Raw genomic sequence first — 22,175 nt, forward strand, 5'->3', positions numbered from 1 at the left:
AAAAACGTAAAAATGACCATATGATTGTGATTTTTAGCATGGTCAGCCCCCACTTTGAAAATCGTTCCGCGGTCCCTGTTTATGTCATGTAATATATCAAATTTACTTTGCAATATATATATTATAATATACACATTTGTAAATTGACGTCTTCATCCTGTGCTACAATATTGTTATGCGCATGAAAGTACGAATTAATTTAAATGTCGCAATATCGGAGCAATTTACGGCGGAGCAGATGTCGGCGGAGCAAACATTGACGGAGCAGATATCGGCGGAGCAATTGTCGCGATGCAATTTTCGGCGGAGCAGATGTCGGCGGAGCAATTATCGGCGGAGCAGATGTCGGCGGAGCAAATATCGGCGGAGCAATTGTCGTATAATCGGAGCAAATGTCGGCGGAGCAATTTTCGGCGGAGCAGATGTCGGCGGAGCAAATATCGGCGGAGCATATGTCGACGGAGCAAATATCGGCGGAGCAAGTGTCGACGGAGCAAATATCGGCGGAGCAAGTGTCGACGGAGCAACTGTCGGCGGAGCAGCTGTCCGGAGCAATTGTCGGCGGAGCAGTTGTCGTATTTTGCGTAGCAGTTGTCGGCGGAGCAGATGTCGGCGGAGCAATTGTCGGGTCACCATCCCTGGATCATTCCGAGATGATCCGGGTATTGCCGGGGTATTTTTGCCCCGCAATAAGCGTCGACGAGCGTTGATGATTGTACACATGGTATGAACACAACACATGCGCTGCAATTATGTCCAAGGCGTCTACACAGATCTCTCCCCCGGATCAGCCGGAGCTGATCCAGGATAGTCCGGCGTCCATAATATGTGACTGGAGTTTGGTATTTTATATGCTGTTATCTCTGTGTTTCTATTCTAACAATCGCTGATGATTGATTCATTTTTTAGGTAAATGGGATTGCTACAACGCAGCGGCTGAGGTCAAATCTTATAAAGGAAATGGTTCGATCGGTTGCATACCTGATTTCGGACCATGTTATTCCTGTATGAACTGGAGTGATGTTCCTGATTCACTCTTCTACGATTTCTGGCAGATGACAAGTGAAGATGGTGAGTATGGACTTTACCAAACAGAACAGGGCGTTTTAGACCTTATACCTTAAGACTAAGGAAACTGTTTTAGAAAGCACGTTCCAGGCAAACAAGTCATGTATGCAAATACTTTGCTGGTTTTACTTTTCTTGCGTTTCCTCATTATCGCTATTTTGTCTAAATTTCAATAGAAACTGGAAATCATGGAAAATCTGAATTGTAAAATGAAAAGAATCATTTCCAGCACTTGTTTACTGCAACCACCCTGCCTGTGGGGAATCTAAAGGTTGGACTGTGGCATGCCAATGCTGTACAGAGCACACACTTTAAAAAATGATTAAAATATCACTTTTGTGACCAAAATTACTAATTTCCATGCAGTTGCAATTTATTTTTCATTAGTAACTTGGGATAATTTTTGTATTCACTAGAGCGCTCAAAAACTTGAATTTTGGGCATATTTTTGTGTACGCCCTCTATTGGTGAAAAATAATATGGCAAGAAAAATTTCATTTTTTTAATCTCTATTTTTAATTAAGAAAAAAAAAATTTAAGAATCAAATTTACTTTAGGGCCAAGTTGTATGATGAATAGGTGTAATGGAAACTGTCAGAGTAAAAAAATCAAGCATTTGTCCCAAAAAAAAAGAGAAAATAAGCCAAACATTGCCATCCTTATTTTGCAACACATGGAGATATAACTGAGAACAATGTTATATCATTATCATAACCTTGGTCATTGAATGAGTGATTTCCAGGTAGTTTATTTGCTGCCCTTTTACGTGAAATCTCTTCACCAGTAAAAATGAGCAAAAACTACCCAGCATATATAATTCATTTTTAGACATGTCAGAGACGATGACCCAAAGCAAACGAAAAATTGTATATCCTATGATTATTATTACATTACATCATTCTCCCAACGCAGAGTTGTAATGTTATACATACCACTTTCCAGACGAATATAATGAATAAAAGTCATTCACAAAGAATATAAAAGTGCAATCGATAGAAACTAATATCGAGGTCTCATAAATTGACACCAGGTACGTACATGTAACAAGTCTATTTGTGACTAGGTAGTATCAAACCTTCATTGTAATTTCTCTGGCCTGCCATTCGCCTTGATATATAGGAAATTTAAATAAACATTATTATGAAATTGTGAATGGATTTTATTTATGATATTTGACATGAAAATCATGAACAGAATCCACGATTATAGAATGTTGCGTTTTGATAAAATTTGCGACCGATTTGACGGAACATATGACAAAACATATCGCCCAATCAAAGAGAAGTAACATTATTGTATAAAAACCGAGATTGAAATCGTAAGTGCAACTCAACGTACATCCATTTTCATTTCGGAACTGGCGAATTGGTTCGCCTCTTAAAGGGATGGTCCGGGCTGAAAATATTTATATCTTAATACATAGAGTACAATTCACTGAGCAAAATGCTCAAAATTTCATCAAAATCAGATAACAAATAATAAAGTTATTGAAGTTTAAAATTTAGCAATATTTTGTGAAAAAGGTCGTCATGTATATTCATTAGGTGGGCTGATGTCACATCTCCACTTTCCGTTTTCTTATGTTATTATATAAAATCATATTTTTTTCATTATTTCATACTTGTGTGAATAATATGTCTCCCTTATAATGAAATAAGTTGCAGCAATAAATATCTAATGCTCTAAATCAGATGTCAATCCAATTTTTCTAGTTCTTGGAGGAAAAAATTTGAATAAACCTAATTTCATATAATAAAATACAAAAGAACAAGTGGAGACGTGACATCATCAGCCCACCTAATGAATATTCATGACAACTGTTTTCACAAAATATTGCTAAACTTTAAAATTCAATAACTTTGTTATTTGTTATCCGATTTTGATGAAATTTTCCGCATTTTGCTCAGTGAATTCTCCTCTATTTACTAAACTATAAATACTTTCAGCACGGACCATCCCTTTAAGTATGACTTTTACCTCCATTTATAAATGTATTTCTTCCTTTTTTTTACTTTGTAATGAAAAAAATCATATGAGTAGATGATTTGAAATCATCTTTTTCGAACAAATGCTTGTTATAGTAACAAACGGGACTGGTAATTTCTATAACAAAATAGCTATCAGTCAATCAAATTGAATGATTTCGGCGGCTTTAATATTTTATTTAAAAAAATGTTTCTATAACAATTTTTTGAAACGCGCCCCAGATTATGTTTTCTATACCATTCCCTTTATCAAACAATCTACGAAATAGAGATTAAAAAGGCGTTTTAAAAATATATATGAAAGGATGGGAGTTTAACTATCAGCATTCCATTTGAAACTGCACAGTATAATTATATTGCCTTTTTAAGGCATTATACGGGATGAGAAATCATAGCTGAAATGTCATTATTTAAAAAAAGTCTTTGGTTGAAGTGGACTTTCGTATAAGTAGATTATACAAAAGCTCTGCTTAACAGTTTATTATCAACGTGATTTTTATGGCTGTGGTCTAGTAATCTCCAATGGTTTAACGAAAATAATCATGTGTTAAATGTAAATGTACCTGTGCATTGTTCATTCATTTTATATATTCAGCCACAAACAGCTTGCCTCGATTTTTATTCCCAACAGTCAAATAAAGTGTGCTACTTTTCTCAGTGTATTTACACTATATTTGGATTTACATGAATTAGAAATAGATTATGAAGTTGAGTATCGAATGTTTATAGGTATAGTTTGTTGAAAAGATTTTCATGGAGCACGGGTGCACTCATATGCCAACGGTCTAGCGGCCAGTCATTTTATACTTCAATATTATGTATTGATATCAAAAGTTTATTTCTTGATATTAAGAAATAGGATTGAATGACAAACGGCTTGCTAAACTTACGTTCTGAAAATATGAGATGGTCTAATAAAGAGCAAAATCATGTATCTTTAAAAAATTTGCTGCACTTAAGCAGGAGTGTAGAAATTTTGTCAAAAATCAAATAAGATTACATAAAGATTTTCTGCATCACAATTATCGACAATGCTTCCGAAATTCTACGCAAATGTATACAATTTTAGGCCCATGATTAAAATGCTGCGTGTTGCTATATCTATTTATTTTAACTACGATGGTCGTAGACTGCTAAAAATGCTGCATGACACGATTTTTCGTTCCATCTTTTCGGCACCATAGGCATTTACACAAAGACTTCATTTCCTGAAAACGTGAAAGTGCAGTCTCCCTACTAATTTACCCTCGGAGAGTGTGATGGCAGGCAGGGAAGCGAAAGAGTGCGTGGAAAAGATAGATGGAAAGAGGAAGGGAGAGGGGGATGGGAGATAGAGAACGGTGACCTATACCGCCCAGTACCCCTTTCCATTCTTTGTTTCACTGAACATGCTCAATGGATAATTCCTTTCAATGAGTATAACTCATTCTCCCTATCACATCGCGAGTGTAACAGATGGGAGCGGGTTATTTCATAGGGGGTATATTTCTGATATCACTAAATGTCAGGAGTGGCCCTTTCTAGATATTCAGAATATGATGAAATACTCGAGAGTATGATCTATGGAAATAACGATTTCGCAGGGGTACCATCATAAGACCATCATGACATCATAGGAGCTATCCTGCTTGGGTGGTGTCACGAGGAACCAATGGTTTGGTATTATTCGGATTGAAGTATCTATAATCATGTCTGAGCACCCCCCCCCCCCCCCCGTCTCCGCCCCACCCACCCCCTCCCCCTCTCTCTCTCTTCTTTACCACTTTCTGTTCCCGCTTTCTGGCCCCGCTCCTGTACACTGCAAAATACTGGAATTAATTTAACTCCAGCCCGGTATGCGTGATCTCAGCCGAGAAGTGTCCAACACTCGAACCGATGATTGGTGTTGTTTAAACACACAGGGCGTTATTCTGGTTTTGTTAAAACTGGATTAACAATATACAACACTGTTGTGGAATGCCAGGTTTCAACTTATTCACCAATTAAAAATCATTCTTATCCTGCTGCAAAAAGTTGCCCAAAAAATTATTGAGTCGTGAAACAGAAAAATAGGAAAATAGAAAAATAGAAAAATATGATGAATTTTATTGAATTTAATTTATTCATTATAATTGCCACGGAGGAGTAATACGGAATATGGAATACTGAAAAATATGAAGCCCAGCATTCCACAGAGGTATGATTTAAAATTCTAGTTCAGATTAGGATTAAAACTAGGTTTATTTATCAGAATACCACCCATATTTAGCCACAAATCAAACTGGTACTGTTTCATTCTCTGGTGTGGTCATACAGATACCGGACTGTTGTTAAATTAACACTAGTGTTTTGGTAATGTATATTTATTTCAGTATTATGAAAATATTGTGACTTTAGACGCTATGTTCCTGTCTATCAAATCACTCAGGATATACATTCACCATCAGCTTAAATTTATCACTTTGTGTTTACTTCATTATTACAATAGACATGTACATGGATATTTAAACTTCCTCTAGAGTTCTGAATCAATTGTATGTTCATATAGTTAAAAAAGAGGGAAGGTTTATATAAAACCAGGAAATGTATGGAGTTAAATGGCACTCGTTCCATAAAAAAAAACAATTTTGTTCCATTAACGTAAGACAAAAATAGTAAGACTGATTTTGAATCCGTGTTTCGGCTTATTGCTGGCTTGTTCTGTTAGCCATCAAGAGATTTACCAGATAGTTTACAAGCATTTGCAGAGCTTTATAAAGAATATAATAATGGGGGAGATGTGTTCTTCACGTTTGGAATTGGCGACCTTTATTCAATCCTGCGTTTTGTTACTTAGTGCTCCAAGCCAGCAATAGTATATCAATATAATGGCAATTCGAAATGTCGCCAATATCGATAGCAATATTCATTTTAAGTCAGACGATGACCACTCTCAGCATAATGACTACAAGACAGAGAATGTTTATGAGGGGAAAGTGCATCCCATTACTATTTTCTCTCTGAAAAAACCTCCCAAGGAGAATTTTGTGTTTGCCTCTTGAATTTTAACTGCCCTTTTCTTCTGTGCCCCCTTTCTCTTTCTCTCCCGATCTCCCCTCACATCCGCTCGCTCTCTTACCGTCTCTTTCTCATCTTTCTCCCTAATAAATTTTCATACAATTTTATCCTTCTTTCTCATTTATGTTATTTGTCATGAATTACTCCGTCTAGATTCTGATTATTCCTATTTCATTTTTTCAGTTGCTGCATTGGATTTGGAGGAGAACTATTGTCGTTTCTTACGACCGGATGCTACCACCCCACAGTGTGTTATCAACCAAGAGGAACATAATGTTACATACTTCATTAACTGCAATATACCGCCATGCGATGGTAAACAATAAATTCTGGGGGAAAACATCTAATCGGAGAGGATCTACAAAATTTCCAATTTGTTTGAAAAATGAAAATTTATGAAATATAGGTGGGATTTGTTGGGTCAGATCCACATTAAAACTTCGTCATTAGGGGAGGCATGAGGACTGACCACAAATTCATGTTCAAATGTAATAGGTGAATATAAATGTCATAATGAACATGGGCTGTATTATACATGCAAGTGGTGTTCAATGATCTGCTAATTCCAACTTATGTATTTTTGTCGTTTAACCTCCTTTAACCTCATCTGTGAATGTAATTAAGAGCATTAAATATTCTGCCTCTATGACAGGATTGAATTTCCAAATAAAACGATGTAAATTAGACATTCGCATAATGAATGTTTTGTAATATATTACAATAAAAATGCAGCTTACTTCTTTACGGAATACAAGCCTGTAACTTAATGATTCTCTAATCGATGAGAAAATGGATGCTGTTTCGGGACATGTTAGAAACTATCTAAATTGACAGTTTATATGTAATAAAAATATATAATTTTCAGGGATATATGTTTCAAAAATATATTTCATCCGTATGTTTATTGTATTACGATATCAACTGATCTTCTTCACGTTGTACTCGAACATTAAGTGAATTGGCGGAAATGTAAGTAGATATAAAAAATATCCATGCAAAGTACCTTCGCGCAAAAAAAAGACACCGACTCTTGTGAGTTATTATTCTATATAATATTTCATTCAATATATTTATTATAATTTGCTTCCCTTTGTTTCTGTCTTTTTAAATGAAATGTATTTATATCAACCAATACGACGGGGAGGTTTCACGAGGGTGAGGGTCTCCATCAAAATAGCATGTTCTTCACTGTATAATGAACTATACACTCTAGAAGAAAAAAATCATTTTAACCACATAATCAGATGTGTGTAAGATTAAAGCTAATTAAAAAATAATTTACCTTTCGATCTTCTACCATCACCACCACCATCATCATTGAGAAATGTGAAAAGCTATCTAACTTTCTGTAACATTTATCATGATTACAACTAAAGGCGACCGCACACCTTACAATTGGTCTGCGACCCGATTTCAGAATAAAATGTAGTAGAATTTGATGCTAATATTGAGACTTGGAATATCTTACTGTGTAATGTTCTAAATCATCCTACGAATCTGTGACTGTGCTATCATCATTCTTAGAATAAAAGCGAATTTAATATCTAGTCGTAATGACGTCATAGCAGTCGTACGATTGCCTACGATTTGAAACTAATTTGGCATTTACTCTAAAATAAAGGCTTGTAATCTTTTAAAATGGTTATATTAGTATTCTTTTAATTAATTTTAACCTCAAATAAAATGATATGTTCCATTCACTTTTTCAGAAAATTAGCAAAATGCGATTTGTTCCAAAATCGGATCGCGAACAGTCGTAAGGTGTGCGGTGGCCTTTAAACATTCATGTTGTATTTTTTTTTTCTCTCTCTCTCTCTCTTTTTCCTTGTTTAGCTCATGCGGGATGTATGACCGGTAATGGTAGTGAATATCGTGATATGGCAATGTTTACTGAGACTGGACATAGATGTATACCATGGATTGATTTGAATGATCAACCTGTTAACCCATACACCTATCCTGATGCTGGTATGATATCGTTTGCAAAATCACAATTAAAGCAGGATTATTATATTTACACAATAAAGACGCTGTTTCACTTTTTATACAGCAATATTTACTTTATGCATTCTAGGGTAGATGTTTAACAGTTTTAATAAGTATTTAAAACGTTACACCCACACAAAATAATTTTTGATATTTAATCTTCAATAAATCAATAATGGTTGTTTAAACTGATCAACAATTTGCTCTTGAGTTCATATAGTAAACATTGTTTTGTATTTTTTTTACTGTTTGATGATACAAAATACATTCATCTTTAATAGTATCGATCCCCCTCTTCAGTTTAACCTCCAAAGGTCTATTTTATTGCAATAAACTGAAATAATTAATAATGCACCTGAAGAAGTAACATATAATGAATATCAATATAATGAATGACTTCTGAATAATGTAAGATGAACGTAAATAATATCAATGCAATACAATGACATAGGGATTGCCGTACTGGAATAAAATATACTTAATAGTAAAAAATATCAAAATATAATATGATGAGTGCACTCAATACTGTTAAAAGGTATCATTATTTCTGTATGATTATTTAATCTAATTCTAAAAATCTGTTCAATCTCGATGACGCACCAATTCATTTAATTTAATTGGTTCTACCATCATTCTAAACTGATCGTAAAACTATGTTTATTCCGACATATGTGAGCTGGTATTAATTTTATTCCCATTTTGCCAGGACTTTCTCAGAACTTTTGTAGAAATCCAGATGATAAGGACAGGCCTTGGTGTTATTTCTATGACGACAACTCGATAGCGTGGGACTACTGTCCGATACCACAATGTGAGTATCGAATTAACAGCTATCCATCAACTATGGGCGTGTGTGGGGAGTGAGCACTCGAACCCTTTCCGTTTTTTTTTTTATATTATAAATTTCATTCAGTTTAATCAATGTTGAGCAATCAATTTTCTGCATAGCTATTGTATGATTTTGTGAATTTATATTGGTTATAAATGGTTAATTTTTGTTACTGAATTTATCCACTGTATATAATATTTTAATACCATGACATGTACGATTATTTATATTATGGATAATTATTTGTCTTTTGTGTTTTGTTAATATTGATTTGTAATATTTTACAATGTACCATTACTTTGAACTGAATGATTAATAAATATTATTACAAAACAAAAAAAACTAACAACTATCGAGTCGAAAAAATGTATAAAGTAAATTATTAATTAATTAATTTTTAAAATGATTTGGTATTTGGTTTTATGCTGATGTGTTATGTATGAAGAAGACAATAAACATCATTAAGCAAATAATCGTGATTTTATTTGAATTCTGAAACAAAAATAAAGAATATGTAAAGAACGTCGATTGCATTAGATATCAATTATGCAGAATTTAACGTAGCCCGAGCGCCATCAAGTCGAAATCCGATTTTATGAGCGTTAGGAAAAAGAAAACATAAATACATCAGTTCATTAATATTTTAACTTGTAATCAACAGACGAGCGGTACTCTTTGGTGGATATTAATGTTTTTTAAGACAATAAAAATATAAAACATTTTTATATGCTTACGAGGGATGGCATTTCAAAGCGCCTTGCATCTCGTGGAAAAGGCGCTTTAGAAATATCAAGTTTTACCATTATTATTATAAAAAAACATAACAAAAAGTCTATACTCATTAGCATTAATGGAATATATTTATAAGCACCCCCATCTATTTTCCGCATCCCCCTTTCTCTCTTTCCAATCCATAGGTCAGGATAATTCTTTAGGTAACTTCACTCGTACAATGAGTACTACCATAAACTATCGACTGTGGCCATACAATGAATATAAAGGCAGTGATATCGTCACAGCGGAGAAGTGCGCTCGTCTTTGCCTGGAGGTAAAAAAAAACCCGTGTTAGGGAGTATCATTGAAAATATGATTCCATGTCGTCTGAAAAGGAAAGAAAATTCTCGTTTATCCTTGTAGATCTTGGAAGATATATGTCCAGCTGCTGTGCAATTGATGTTTGTGGTAGCATTTTTATTTCTTTAAAATTACACTCATGAAAAATTGACAATTATTTTTGTTATATTGCTGAATGGGATTTGTTCAAGCAAGCCTATTCATGAGTGCGGTAGAATTACCTTTCCTACTGTAAGCACCACTCAGGGGCGGATCCAGCTTTTTATAAAGGGGGGGTTGGGGTGGTATGCGAGGGAGCGTAGCGACCGAGTCCAAGCGAGCGGAGCGAGCGAGGGGGAGGGTGTGGGAGGGGGGTGTCCCCCCTCCCACAGTAGGGAAAATTTTTGAAAATCTGTGTGTGAAAATGGCGTTTTCTTGCATCTAAAACACCACTCTTTTTGGTATAGAGGTCGTTGCCAAATTAACCCCCATGAAAATTTGTAAAATTACATTTGTTCGCCCAACCCCCCCCCTCCCCCAAAAAGAAATAATAACAATAATAATAATAATAATAATAATAAATGAAATAAATACATAGAAATAGAATAAAATAAAAATTACAAGTTTAAAAAAAAAGATAAGATTTTAAAAAAATGGTCCCCGGATTTTTTTTTTTTGGGGGGGGGGTTGCAACCCCCCCAACCCCCCCTCTAGATCCGCTTCTGCCACTTAAATGTTACTTTCTATACTGACTGAAAATTGTTTTCTGTGTTTATTCAGTACGACTCAGATTCAGGAGAAGAAGAAATTGGTCTTCATAAAACCTGATATATAAAACATGTACATTTACCTGAATATTATAAAAAAAATTAAGTTATATAACATAATACCTCTAAAGATCAACAAGGATTTCTGCCGATTAAACATTTCCGACGACTGCTTTCGAAAGAACCTACTTAAACTATAAAACGTAGAAAAAATACAAATTCATCATAAATTCCTAATAGAAAACATATACATGAAGCTGAGTTGGTGTGTACCTTGTGGGTAGGCCTCTTTGGCGCTTGTTATCGCGACATTGGGTTCTACTCTAAATCGTATGATTACAGACAAGAATGATACCATGGGGAACTACACAGTGTGAAACCATGCACCTGCAGAGCTAACTACTCTTCTGTTTTTACGTTATTCTGATCCAACCTAAAATTCCCATACGCCGTCAATGTTATTTAGATAGGAAAAAAACTGGCATGACATTTTATTGACTTACCCATCATTCTCTGTACATTTACAGGAGACATCTTTCAAATGCCGTTCATTTATCTTCAATGAGTTTCTGAAATACATTAAGATGGTTGTGACGGACGCCCATGATGCCATGTCGTTATGTATATGGACCAATGTAACGATATATCACGTATACACACGGGATAATTACAAAGAACCAATTGTTGACCAGCAGTTTGATCTATTTACAAGGACAGATTCAAGTAAGTTTTGATTCAAACATTTTTTTATTATAATTTTGGTGTCATGGTTGTAGTAGAAGTAGCAGCGATGGTGATTGTAATAGCGGCGGTGACGCCGGTGGTGGTAATAGTTAGACAGACCACAGGTAGTAGATGTAGTAGTAGTTGCTGTTGTAGTAGTAGTAATAGTATTAGAAGTAGTAGTAGTAGTAGTAGTAGTAGTAGTAGTGGTAGTAGTGGTAGTAGCGGTAGTAGTAGTAGTAGTGCTAGTAGTAGTACTAGTAGTAGTAGTATATAAGAAGTAGTAGTAGTAGTAGTAGAAGTAGTAGTAGTAGTAGTAGTAGTAGTAGTAGTAGTAGTACTAGTAGTAGTAGTACAAGAAGTAGTAGTAGTAGAAGTAGTAGTAGTAGTAGTAGTAGTAGTAGTATTACTAGTAGTAGTAGTAGTACAAGAAGTAGTAGTAGTAGTAGTAGAAGCAGTAGTAGTAGTAGTAGTAGTAGTAGTAGTAGTAGTAGTAGTAGTAGTAGTAATAGTAGTAATAGTAGTAGTAGTAGTAGTAGTAGTAGTAGTAGTAGTAGTAGTAGCAGTAGTAGCAGTAGTAATAGTAGAAGAAGTAGTAGTCATGGTAGTGGTAGTAGTTGTAGTAGTAGTAGTAGTAGTAGTAGTAGTAGTAGTAGTAGTAGTAGTAGTAGACAGATATTAGTAATACAATAGAAGACGAAGAAGAAAATAAAGAAGGAAAGAAAAAGGAGAAGTGGGAGAAGATGGGAAAATATTAAGAAAAACTGAAAGGGAAGGGAAAATTTGAAATCAATCAAAAACAAAGAAGAAAGTGAAATAGAAAGTATTTATTATTCCTTTGTTATAGTTTGAGTAACCACTATAGGGGTTTTCCCAAAGTTGTTAATGTGATGGGATATGTTTGATATTTATTCATGAGTAAGCTTGCGGTTGTAATAGTAAATTTGTAGACAATACATTTGGTTTACAGTGACAGTTAGTTGACGTTGATAAAGTGTTACATGCACCATTCTACGAGTGCTGTGTTCCCAGCCTAGTTATATATTGAGATAACATTTTCTTTATGCAGATAGAAATTCCCTAATTGAATGAACACACGGCGTGTTCATAGTGTGAAAACGGTGTGAAATCCCTTTCACACGGTTAAAATTTGATCACTTTGTCGTGCGAATCACATCGTCACATAGTCCTCTATTTACAACACCTGAACACAATGTGTGACACCGTGTCCTCCCCCCCCCCCCCCCCCCGGCCTTAACCCTTAAAATGCGTGAATGCCTTCTATAAACTAACTAACTAACGATATCTATCATTTTGTGTTAACATTGCTATCAGTATGTGACGCTTTCGAGCCAACCTCATACCCAGGTAAGATAACGTCAAATTAATTTCAGTTTCTGTCTTAATTTTTTATTTTTGTTTTCTCAAAGTTCACTTATTCCCATCATTTTATTTACATTTAACATACCCTTTGCATCGCACCACTTTGTTATTTCGTTTCCTTTCTTTTGATAAGGCCTACCTAATCAGCACTTAAATTTGTTTAGATACATTATATAAACGTTGTTTTCAGCTGGAAAAAAAAACCAGGTCTGTGCTTGAAACAGGTCTCTGTGTATAGGTTTATATTTTTGTGCTTAGATTTGATATTTTTTACATTTTGTTAAGAAAAAGAATATTCGTTTTTATATTGTGCTTTATCAAATTTACAGTTGTTTATTTTTTCATAAAATCACTGTTAGTTTTCTTTCACGATCTGCTGCTCTATCTGTACCTGGGATAGAAACTTTATAGGTGTTTGTGTTGTTCTGAAGATCAATTTGCTAATAATTTCGGTCCATCATAGAGTACCAAAGTGTGACGTCATCAATTTTCAAATTTTTCATTTCAGCATTTTCGTTACCATATTTTTGGTAGAGCATGATGAAATACTTCCAATACCAAATTTTGGTGCGAATCGGTCCATGGGGGCCTTGAGATATGACCTCATGATTAAAACAATTAGCCACATTGAAGTCAGTTTATTATTGGTCTGGTTCTAAAAGTTAGGTAACCAGGCCAATATTACATTGACTTAAATGGGGCTATATCATGAGGTCATGACCCCCATGGACCGATTCGCACCCAATTCTTAGTCTGCAGGCACAGACCCTGATTGGAACTTTGATCAACAAGTGTGCCTCCACGCAAAGACTAGTACATACAAAACTTGCTGTTCCAATACAGAGCGAGAGAGCCTTCAGTACACAAGGCATGAGTAGGCTGCACATTCAGACCCTTAACTCGAGTGAAGGGTTTGCCCAGCAGACTACCCAATTCTGGTAGTGGAGGTATTTCATCATGCTCTACCAAAATATTGTATTAAAAATGCTGACATGCGAAAAAATAAAAAATCGTAATGTCATCACTTCGGTACTCTTTGGGGCCAAATTATTAGCAAATAACCAAGAAAATGTCAAAGATGTAATCGAAATATGATGTGATTGTCCTGAACAGCGGTCGTAAACATGTTCTAACATTATTATCATGACAATATATTTTAGGACATATTTTGGGACAAAATGCACCCTCTTTAGAAAAATACTAGATTCGCTCATTTTCATTGGTTATGATATGGCTATTAATTATTTTCTGAATCCTTACTATAGACCTTTGCCCATTGCCTCTCGGGATGGCATCGGGTGAGATCAGCGATGCTCAGATACGAGCATCATCATTCCTCGACGAGGATCACATGCCGTACTTCGCTCGGGTCGGTAATTATTCATCATGGATGCCCGCGGTCAATGATCAGCAACCATTCATCGACGTCGTCTTCCCTTCCAGAATGATCTTTACTGGTCTTATCGTCCAGGGAGAAGGCGTTGACGATGGCGCGTTCGTTGAGAACTTTTATGTCTTGTATCGGAATGATGACCGCATACAGAGCGCTTGGTGGTTTATCATGGACTTCAGCTTAGGTCATCGTGAGATTACTGATGTGGTGAGTTTTCAAAAGACGTAAAAATAACATCAGGCAAAATAAAAAAGTGTAATGGGAGGATTAAAAATAGATATGCCACCAATTGTCACCAATTGTCACCAATTTTAATTAAATCTCAACAATTCTAACTATTAAATCATATTATTGTCGTATTTTGTAAGTAAGTGAAAATTTTCGACCCAAGAAAGTCAAGGAGTAAGGCTATTTACTATACTTAACTACTTAATTTCGTCACTTACATAAAGTTATTGTCATTATTAAATAGCAATCTATTTTCTGATGTGACAGTTCATATATTCATTCGTTAATTCATTAATTTATTCATGTGCTTGTTTCTTTATAACGCATTGCCCATGGACGCCCTTAGGCATTTCTTGATAAGCGGATTATTTGGCACCTAGCAAATCTCTTGCATTATGGAGGAGCATTATTTTTACATGAATATTCTGAAGATAACTCTGTCTGGGATTATAAGATATATGTAAAACGCTTACAGACGTCGTTTCTACTTTTTAAGCGAGCAATATTTTTATATATTATGTACTATTTTGCACAATTTCGTCAAATCATCTTATACCCTTTTCCTCTTTCCAATCCGTTGTTTCCATAATTTTGTGTCTCTCTCTTTTCTTCTTCTTCTTCTTTTTCTTCTTCTTCTTCTTCTTTCCCTCCTCTATCTTCCTCTCAATCTCTCAGCTATTCAGAGCGAATGGAGAGCCCCATTGTGAGCGGCCTATATACTTCGACCCACCGATCCGAGCTGCTGAGCTCCGCATCATGCCTTATGAGAAACATAAAAACATTTCACTCAGACTCGAAGTGCTTGGGTGTCGAGATGATGGTAATTATCCAAAGAACATGATATTCAAGCATGTTCAGACGCGAAGATTTCTTGTGATTTTTGTCCACTGCAGGGGACTACGCTTTATCATATACTTCTGTAGGAAAGTTTAAACACCCCCCCCCTCCCAAAAGAAAGAAAAGAAAAAGAAAGAAAGAAAAGAAAGAGAAGAAAGAAAGAAAGAAAGAAAGAAGAAAATGAAACGCCTGGGGACACATTGGGGTATGCCTATGGTTATGTTACCTTTTTACATACGATCTAAATAAAACCAAAGAGTTTTTATTTTTTTCCCCTAAAAAATATGTTTTCCAAATATCGTTTAATGATCCCTTTTTGTGTATTATGTAAGTTTAATTTTTGCATATATGTACATTAGGATTAAGAATTTTGTGAGTAACAGAATTGTGAATGATTTTGGTTAGATATGACCAGGACGATGTACCCTAGAATGGCTTTGAATCGAGTCCTGGACAATAATAATTAAACTTGACAAATGTCATAGACCTATGATAACTGTCTTTATTGTGCATCATTCTCCGTCTTCCAGATTGTGATTTTACTCTCGGCATGCAGAATGGCCAGATACACGCCAGCCAAATTACGGCATCATCGAGTTTGAATGACGCCCTCAACGCTCCAGCTATGTCCAGACTACGTCCATACGGTCAGCAAAGAGATGGAAGTGGCTGGATGCCTACATCTTTTCACTCTCCAGGCGGTCACTATGATGCATCATCAGTACCAGAGGTCAAAGAATGGATTCAGGTATAATCTGAATAACTTGAGGAATAACATTCCTTACATTTTTTTTCTCGTTCTGAGTTTCGCATTGTTTTTTATTGTCTCTCTTTTATCTCTCTGATATACACTCCTCCATCCCCCCCCCATTCCCCTTCTCTCCCCCTCTGATTTCTTTTCACTATTTTTCTTTCGATTCTTTGTGTATCATCCGTTTAACTATTTGAATCATCTGATGGAATTTTGATCAATCGTATCCATTATATACATATATCACTTTTCAAAGGAAAATCCTAGTTGTACAAATAATCAGGGGAAAGAATTTCCATCACATTTCATAGCAATTACACTACAATTTAATTCCAAAATACAGTAACTTTTATTTAAACTTGCCCATATTGATCATAGAATACAACATTCTATTCTTTTCTATAAATTCTATTTTTACCCAGGTTGACCTCAGGAAGAAATACCTGATCAAAGCAGTATTGACCCAGGGGTGTGGTAAGCGATGGGTAACAGCTTACAGTCTACGATACTCTGAACAACCAGAAGGAGAGGGCGCCCCATTTAAACCATACATGGTCGGGAATGAAACAAAGGTGAGTTTGGGGGTCCATTTAACAAACTTGTGCCATAGTCACACATGGGAAACCAACTCCAGACTGGCAAACTCTATTACTATATTCCCATTGACAGAACGTCATTGGTCGATTTGGGGATCGGTTCCATTGGTGTGACTATAGCATTGCAACTTCTGGGGAGCGTTTCATGAAAGGGCTTGTCGGACGTTTTATCCGACAGTTACTATAGTAACAGTGCGGCTCTGCCAATCAAAATCAAGGAAAGATGTCAGATCTGACAAGTTGTCAGACAAAAATGTTGATGAAACAGTCCCCAGGGTCCTGTAACACAAAGGTTAGCGATTAATCGCACGCTTGATTTTTAAGAGCGATTGTACATTGTAGTCAATGGAATCCATCGTAGAAAGATGTTCAATGATCATGTGTAAGCTTTGTGTTACAGGACGTCGTAGTCATAACGTATAACTTCTATGTTCTATCAAACATGTAACCTTTTTTCTATTGACTGCATAGCCCTATAACCATGGCAGTTACCGTTGTGCCAATGTTATACAAACACGATTTAAAAAAGTAACAGGCCTTATAATAATAATAATAATAACGGTATATTTACCCTGGGTAGCCACTTCAGTTCCGAAAACTGTTCTCCCAGCGGGACCTGCTATTATTATTACCCGGCTAAGCTAGGCTACCTATTCAGGTGCACACAGCTTTTTGAGGAATTACTTCTTGCCGGTACCCATTTACCTCACCTGGGTCGAGTGCAGCACACTGTGGATGAATTCCTCGCTGATGGAAATTACGCCATGGCTGGGATTTGAACCCACGATTCTCTGTTTCAAAGTCCAGAGACTAATCTACTGGGCCACGACGCTCCGCCTTTCTGAAGTTTTATCTCTTTCTGAAGAAATTCTTTTGTATGTTTTCAAGTCTACAACATGTGACTTGAAAATATCAACAGAGTCCCCATATCGGTGATGCGTAAACAGAGATAAATAAATATAGGAATAAATATATGAATTAAAAAATTACACGTTGAAAAAATTTATTCAAATGAAATGATTAGCGGAGAGTTATATAGTTGCTTCATATGATGTCAAAAAAAAAGTTATGCAAATCAGTTTTATTTATGAGATGATTATATTATCAAAGTGACAAATAACTAAGCATGTGATCTAATAAAGATTTCTTTATTATGCATCCACAGATTTTCCTCGCAAACAGCGATAATAATACTGTAGTTCGTAATAACTTAGAGAAGCCTACAGTTGCCCAGGTTATTCAACTGGTAGTTCTTTTCAGCCACAAAGGAGTGTGTCTTCGTCTTGAACTTATTGGATGCAAACACCGACGTAAGTGAATCATGAACATTTTTTACATGTTTTCAAGAATCGTTATTGTATTTTCAAGAAGATGCCCGCTATGACTCATCCCCTCCCCCACAAAAATATTGTTTTGTTCAAGAGGTTCATGTTTAACTCATTATATAAATGTTTTTATTCAACATAATTCGTCTTATATGTTACATCCCTGTTTTCAAACATTGGTGGTATTGTCTTAATCCTTTACTGTAGTAATAATAAAGTACACAATTTCATCAGATTACTTTTCTGTCATCAGTGTGTTATAATCGACATTGTTATACTACTTTACAACTACGTGGAATAATTCCATGACTGGCCGAACAACAGACCCATTCCTGTAAAACACTCTACTTATAATCATACAAATATTGCATTCAAATATAGGTGTGATCTAAAAGTGTATGTTATGCTTGCTGGGGGGGGGGGTAACCCACCACCTAATTTGATTGCCTATCAGATAATTCTGAAATAATGTGTGCTCTGTACCCCCTCATTCAGAGGTATATTTATTGTTTTATAATCATCCTTTAGTTTGTGTTGTGTGTGTGACATTTGTATTAACTTTAAAAATTGTGGTATGATCAGACATTTTATCACCGAATCAACGTCAATCGTTTTTTGTTGCATAGGATGTGGGAGTCGTCTTGGTATGGAATCACGATTCATCAATGATTGGCAGATCAATTCCGAGGTACATGAATGGTTTGGTCCTCATACCTCTGGTAGACTTCATTTCCCTGATGAATGTTGGATACCAAGCAGCTGGGGAGATCATCACTGGATTGAGGTAAGATATCATCATCAGATACCATGCCATCAAAATGTTGCCGCTTTTTCCATGATTTCGTGGAGAAAAGGCGTTAATTATATTTACAAATAGGTTTGGAATATTTGCGCCTTTATTACCATCTTCACCACCACCACAACTATCACAGCAATAGCCATGATCATCTTTATCATCATCATCATCACTGCAACTACTAAAACAACCACATATTTCACCACGATCGCCTCCGCCACCACCACCATTACCACTTACACAACCACAAAATTCACCACAATAGCCATCATCATCACCATCATCAGCACATCACCACAACAACTATCACCACTATTTTATCATCATCGTGATCATCATCACCACCACCACCATTACCACTACCACAAATTTCACCACAATCGCTATCACCTCAATTCTAACTATCACCACTACCGTCATCACCACCACCACCACCATCTTCTTCATCGATCATAATAATACCAATCGCGAATTTTTCTTCATCCCTCTTTCTTTCCAAGGTAAATCTACTAGGTTACCATACAATCACTGGTGTCATAACCCAGGGTGGATACGACTCTTGGACCAGTAGGTACCTATGGGGAGAGTACTACAGATTACTCTACCGAAGCAAGTACCACAGTGACCCTACCACTCTAACTTCAGATAGGAACAGCGAGTGGAGACTCTATACTGACCGATTCGGAGATGGAGTGGTAAATTACGCACGTTATTCATGTTTATATATAATGCCAAACATTGTCATGTCGAAACACCTGCTGAAAATAAGCGCTTGGAGACATGTTTTTTGTGATAAGCGCTATACAAATAATATTAATTATTATCACTTAATGATTTGGATGGGATTTTTTTACATCGTAGAAATCGAATTTGTGTTTGTTCTGTCTACCTTGTCTGTTTGGTGGTTTGTTTTGGTCTCATTGGTGCCCTTATATAGGCACAATAAATGACGCATGTTGTGAAACATTGAAATTTTATTAATGATATGAAATTAAAATTTTATCAATGACATTGAAATCTTATTAATGACATAATATGCATTTTCCGGTCTATTTTCAAATAGAATTAATTGATGGTTTATAAGAGAAACCTAAAAAGAAATTAAGAATATAACATTGACAAAGGGGAGATATATGCTAGACTCTTATCTTATTTCAATTTGTAAAGATATTACAAAATATAATCTCTTTTGAATAAATATAATAATTAAACTAATGTCATAAATAATATCAACCAAGTCTCGCACTTATCCTTAGCACCTAAAACTAACCGTCATTCTCCATTCCTCTACCTCTCCATGACCAGGATTTCCCTATGTACCCTGATCCTCATACTGAGATGCGTCACGACCTTGAGAGACCATTCATTACAACAGCAGTACGTCTCAATCCAAGGTCATCTAGAGGACAGTTCTGTATGAGATTCGAACTCATAGGCTGCAAACTAGTGGGTAAATACTTCATATTCAGACGATTGGTAGGATTACTTCAATACAACCTTGAGACCTAATTTTGACGTTCGTGTTCAAATTTGTAATTTTACTTTGGAAATGTATTTGATATAACTCCGAATATTTACGATACCGTATTTCTTCTTGAAAACAACATTCTAAAAATGTCATTTTATATGATACATGCAATTTTCACTGTATATGATTGTTCATAAGAAAAAAACTAGTTTTAAATTGCATTGTATTGAACTGAATGTGACCTGTTGACGATGGTCTGGGTTTTCCTATATACCCAGGGGGTCGTACTGCTGATGACTAAATGAAAACTATGTGAAAAGTTAAAGAAAAAAATGTAATCCTTACTTTTCGCCATCCTTTAGAGTTTTGTATAAATGAATTCCATTTACAATTCAAATCAACGTAACAGTTTTACAGAAAGAAAGAGAGAGTTACAATTTGATAGTTTCGGCAATAGACTTTGATGACATTGTCAACACATACACCGGGAAACTATAGGTTACCTTGTACTATTATTTTCTAATCATGAATCTGCTTTGTTTATTTTCCTTTCAGATTACGGTCAGATCTGTCCAGAATCCGGTGACGAACATGAAGGATTCTGTATGTATACAGTCAACAATCAGAAGGAAAATGCCTGTGATAAGATCTTCATGGAAGACAGCCATCCTATATCAATATCATCTCAAGAAACACAAAATTATCTTGATGATCACAAAGAGAAGTTAGTAAGCCTTCATAGCCAATTTCTTATGAATTTTATTTCTACTCACTTAGAAATGTTAATATATGAACCTCGAACAGTTGGTAAGAATATGACCATTCTTTTTGCATGCAATGCATGCAATTTCTTTTTAACCAAAAGTAGTGTTGGTAGGGTTCATATATTTGCTAACTTGATATATTTTCTTATTAAATATGTAGTACCAAAATAATGTTTAACTATCGGGAACTACCGATAATCTTGTTCGCTGTGCACTGAACGAATTATGATACACGAATGAACGTCTCACTTACACTTTTTCTCTCTTTTAAAGGGTATTCCTTAAGAAATTCAATGTAATTTATATTGTCCATCTTTATCCGTAGGTTTGAGTTACCATACAGATACCAATATGTGATTGGACTGCGCATGCTCCAATCCCAGGCCCAACACACATTCACATGGCGAGACGGTACGCCGATCACTTACGATAACTTCCGATGGACGCCCGATCAGGTGGACAACAACTCGACCATTGATTGGTGCGTTTCTTTTGACATGGATGATGACATGAGATGGCGTGCTTACAAATGTAAAGATGACCTTATCTCGAGAGCAACGGTTTGTCAAATAGGTGAGCTTGTGGAAGTGTGTGTGGGCGTGAGTGGGGGCTTTTTAGGAATGTGTGTTATACAGACGTGTATCAATCAGAGACTTCTAAGTCTGGCCTGACGTCAACATCCGAAAGACATGAACATGCTATGTATATAAAATACCTTACTCATATGTATAGGTGCCTTAGCATGGTTTCGAACCTCTGACTTTCATGTGTATAGACCACTCGGCCACACACCTAAGGATTTGGAAATAGGCAATATCAGTTTAATTTTCATAGTGTTTAGAACAGATTGATAATCTTTATGTTCTAAAAAATGGAGTTATGATTTTCTTCTGCTTCTCATCTGACAATGGTAATAAGTTAATATCTTCCCTAGATTGCAGTCAAATATCCGAAGGTTGGGTAAAGATATACCAGGGTTAAGTCGAATTCTTTGGGTGCGATTACCAGCTTTATGTTGCGGGGAAATTATTTCATGATATAGTTAATTATCATCCACTTTCGTCTCTTCTCTACTAGAAATATCTTCACATCTTCAGTAGATAGCAGCTTTTATTTGAGTGATCTTCATTTTTATTATCTTTAACTGATTTTTCAACTAATTCACCATTTTATTGTTGTATTTTTTT

At 35.6% G+C, this 22,175-nt stretch overlaps 1 protein-coding gene across 1 annotated transcript in view; it reads left to right on the forward strand.

The window, feature by feature from the left end:
* Positions 1–913: 913 nt before the first annotated feature.
* The window catches only part of LOC129259723 (uncharacterized), a 54,452-nt gene continuing 33,190 nt past the window's right edge, over positions 914–22,175 (forward strand). Inside the window, exons 1-17 of the mRNA XM_064098873.1 lie at positions 914–1,071; positions 6,273–6,404; positions 7,923–8,057; positions 8,782–8,886; positions 9,822–9,952; positions 11,252–11,447; positions 12,783–12,815; positions 14,096–14,430; positions 15,127–15,271; positions 15,819–16,036; positions 16,462–16,611; positions 17,801–17,945; positions 18,587–18,744; positions 19,257–19,451; positions 20,062–20,206; positions 20,780–20,948; positions 21,314–21,561. Coding sequence (XP_063954943.1) covers positions 1,008–1,071; positions 6,273–6,404; positions 7,923–8,057; positions 8,782–8,886; positions 9,822–9,952; positions 11,252–11,447; positions 12,783–12,815; positions 14,096–14,430; positions 15,127–15,271; positions 15,819–16,036; positions 16,462–16,611; positions 17,801–17,945; positions 18,587–18,744; positions 19,257–19,451; positions 20,062–20,206; positions 20,780–20,948; positions 21,314–21,561 — 2,704 coding nt within the window. The 5' untranslated portion in view covers positions 914–1,007. The remainder of the gene's footprint in view (positions 1,072–6,272; positions 6,405–7,922; positions 8,058–8,781; positions 8,887–9,821; positions 9,953–11,251; positions 11,448–12,782; positions 12,816–14,095; positions 14,431–15,126; positions 15,272–15,818; positions 16,037–16,461; positions 16,612–17,800; positions 17,946–18,586; positions 18,745–19,256; positions 19,452–20,061; positions 20,207–20,779; positions 20,949–21,313; positions 21,562–22,175) is intronic.

The sequence above is a fragment of the Lytechinus pictus genome, chromosome 4, assembly GCF_037042905.1.
Source record: "Lytechinus pictus isolate F3 Inbred chromosome 4, Lp3.0, whole genome shotgun sequence".
Taxonomy (NCBI): Eukaryota; Metazoa; Echinodermata; class Echinoidea; order Temnopleuroida; family Toxopneustidae; genus Lytechinus; species Lytechinus pictus.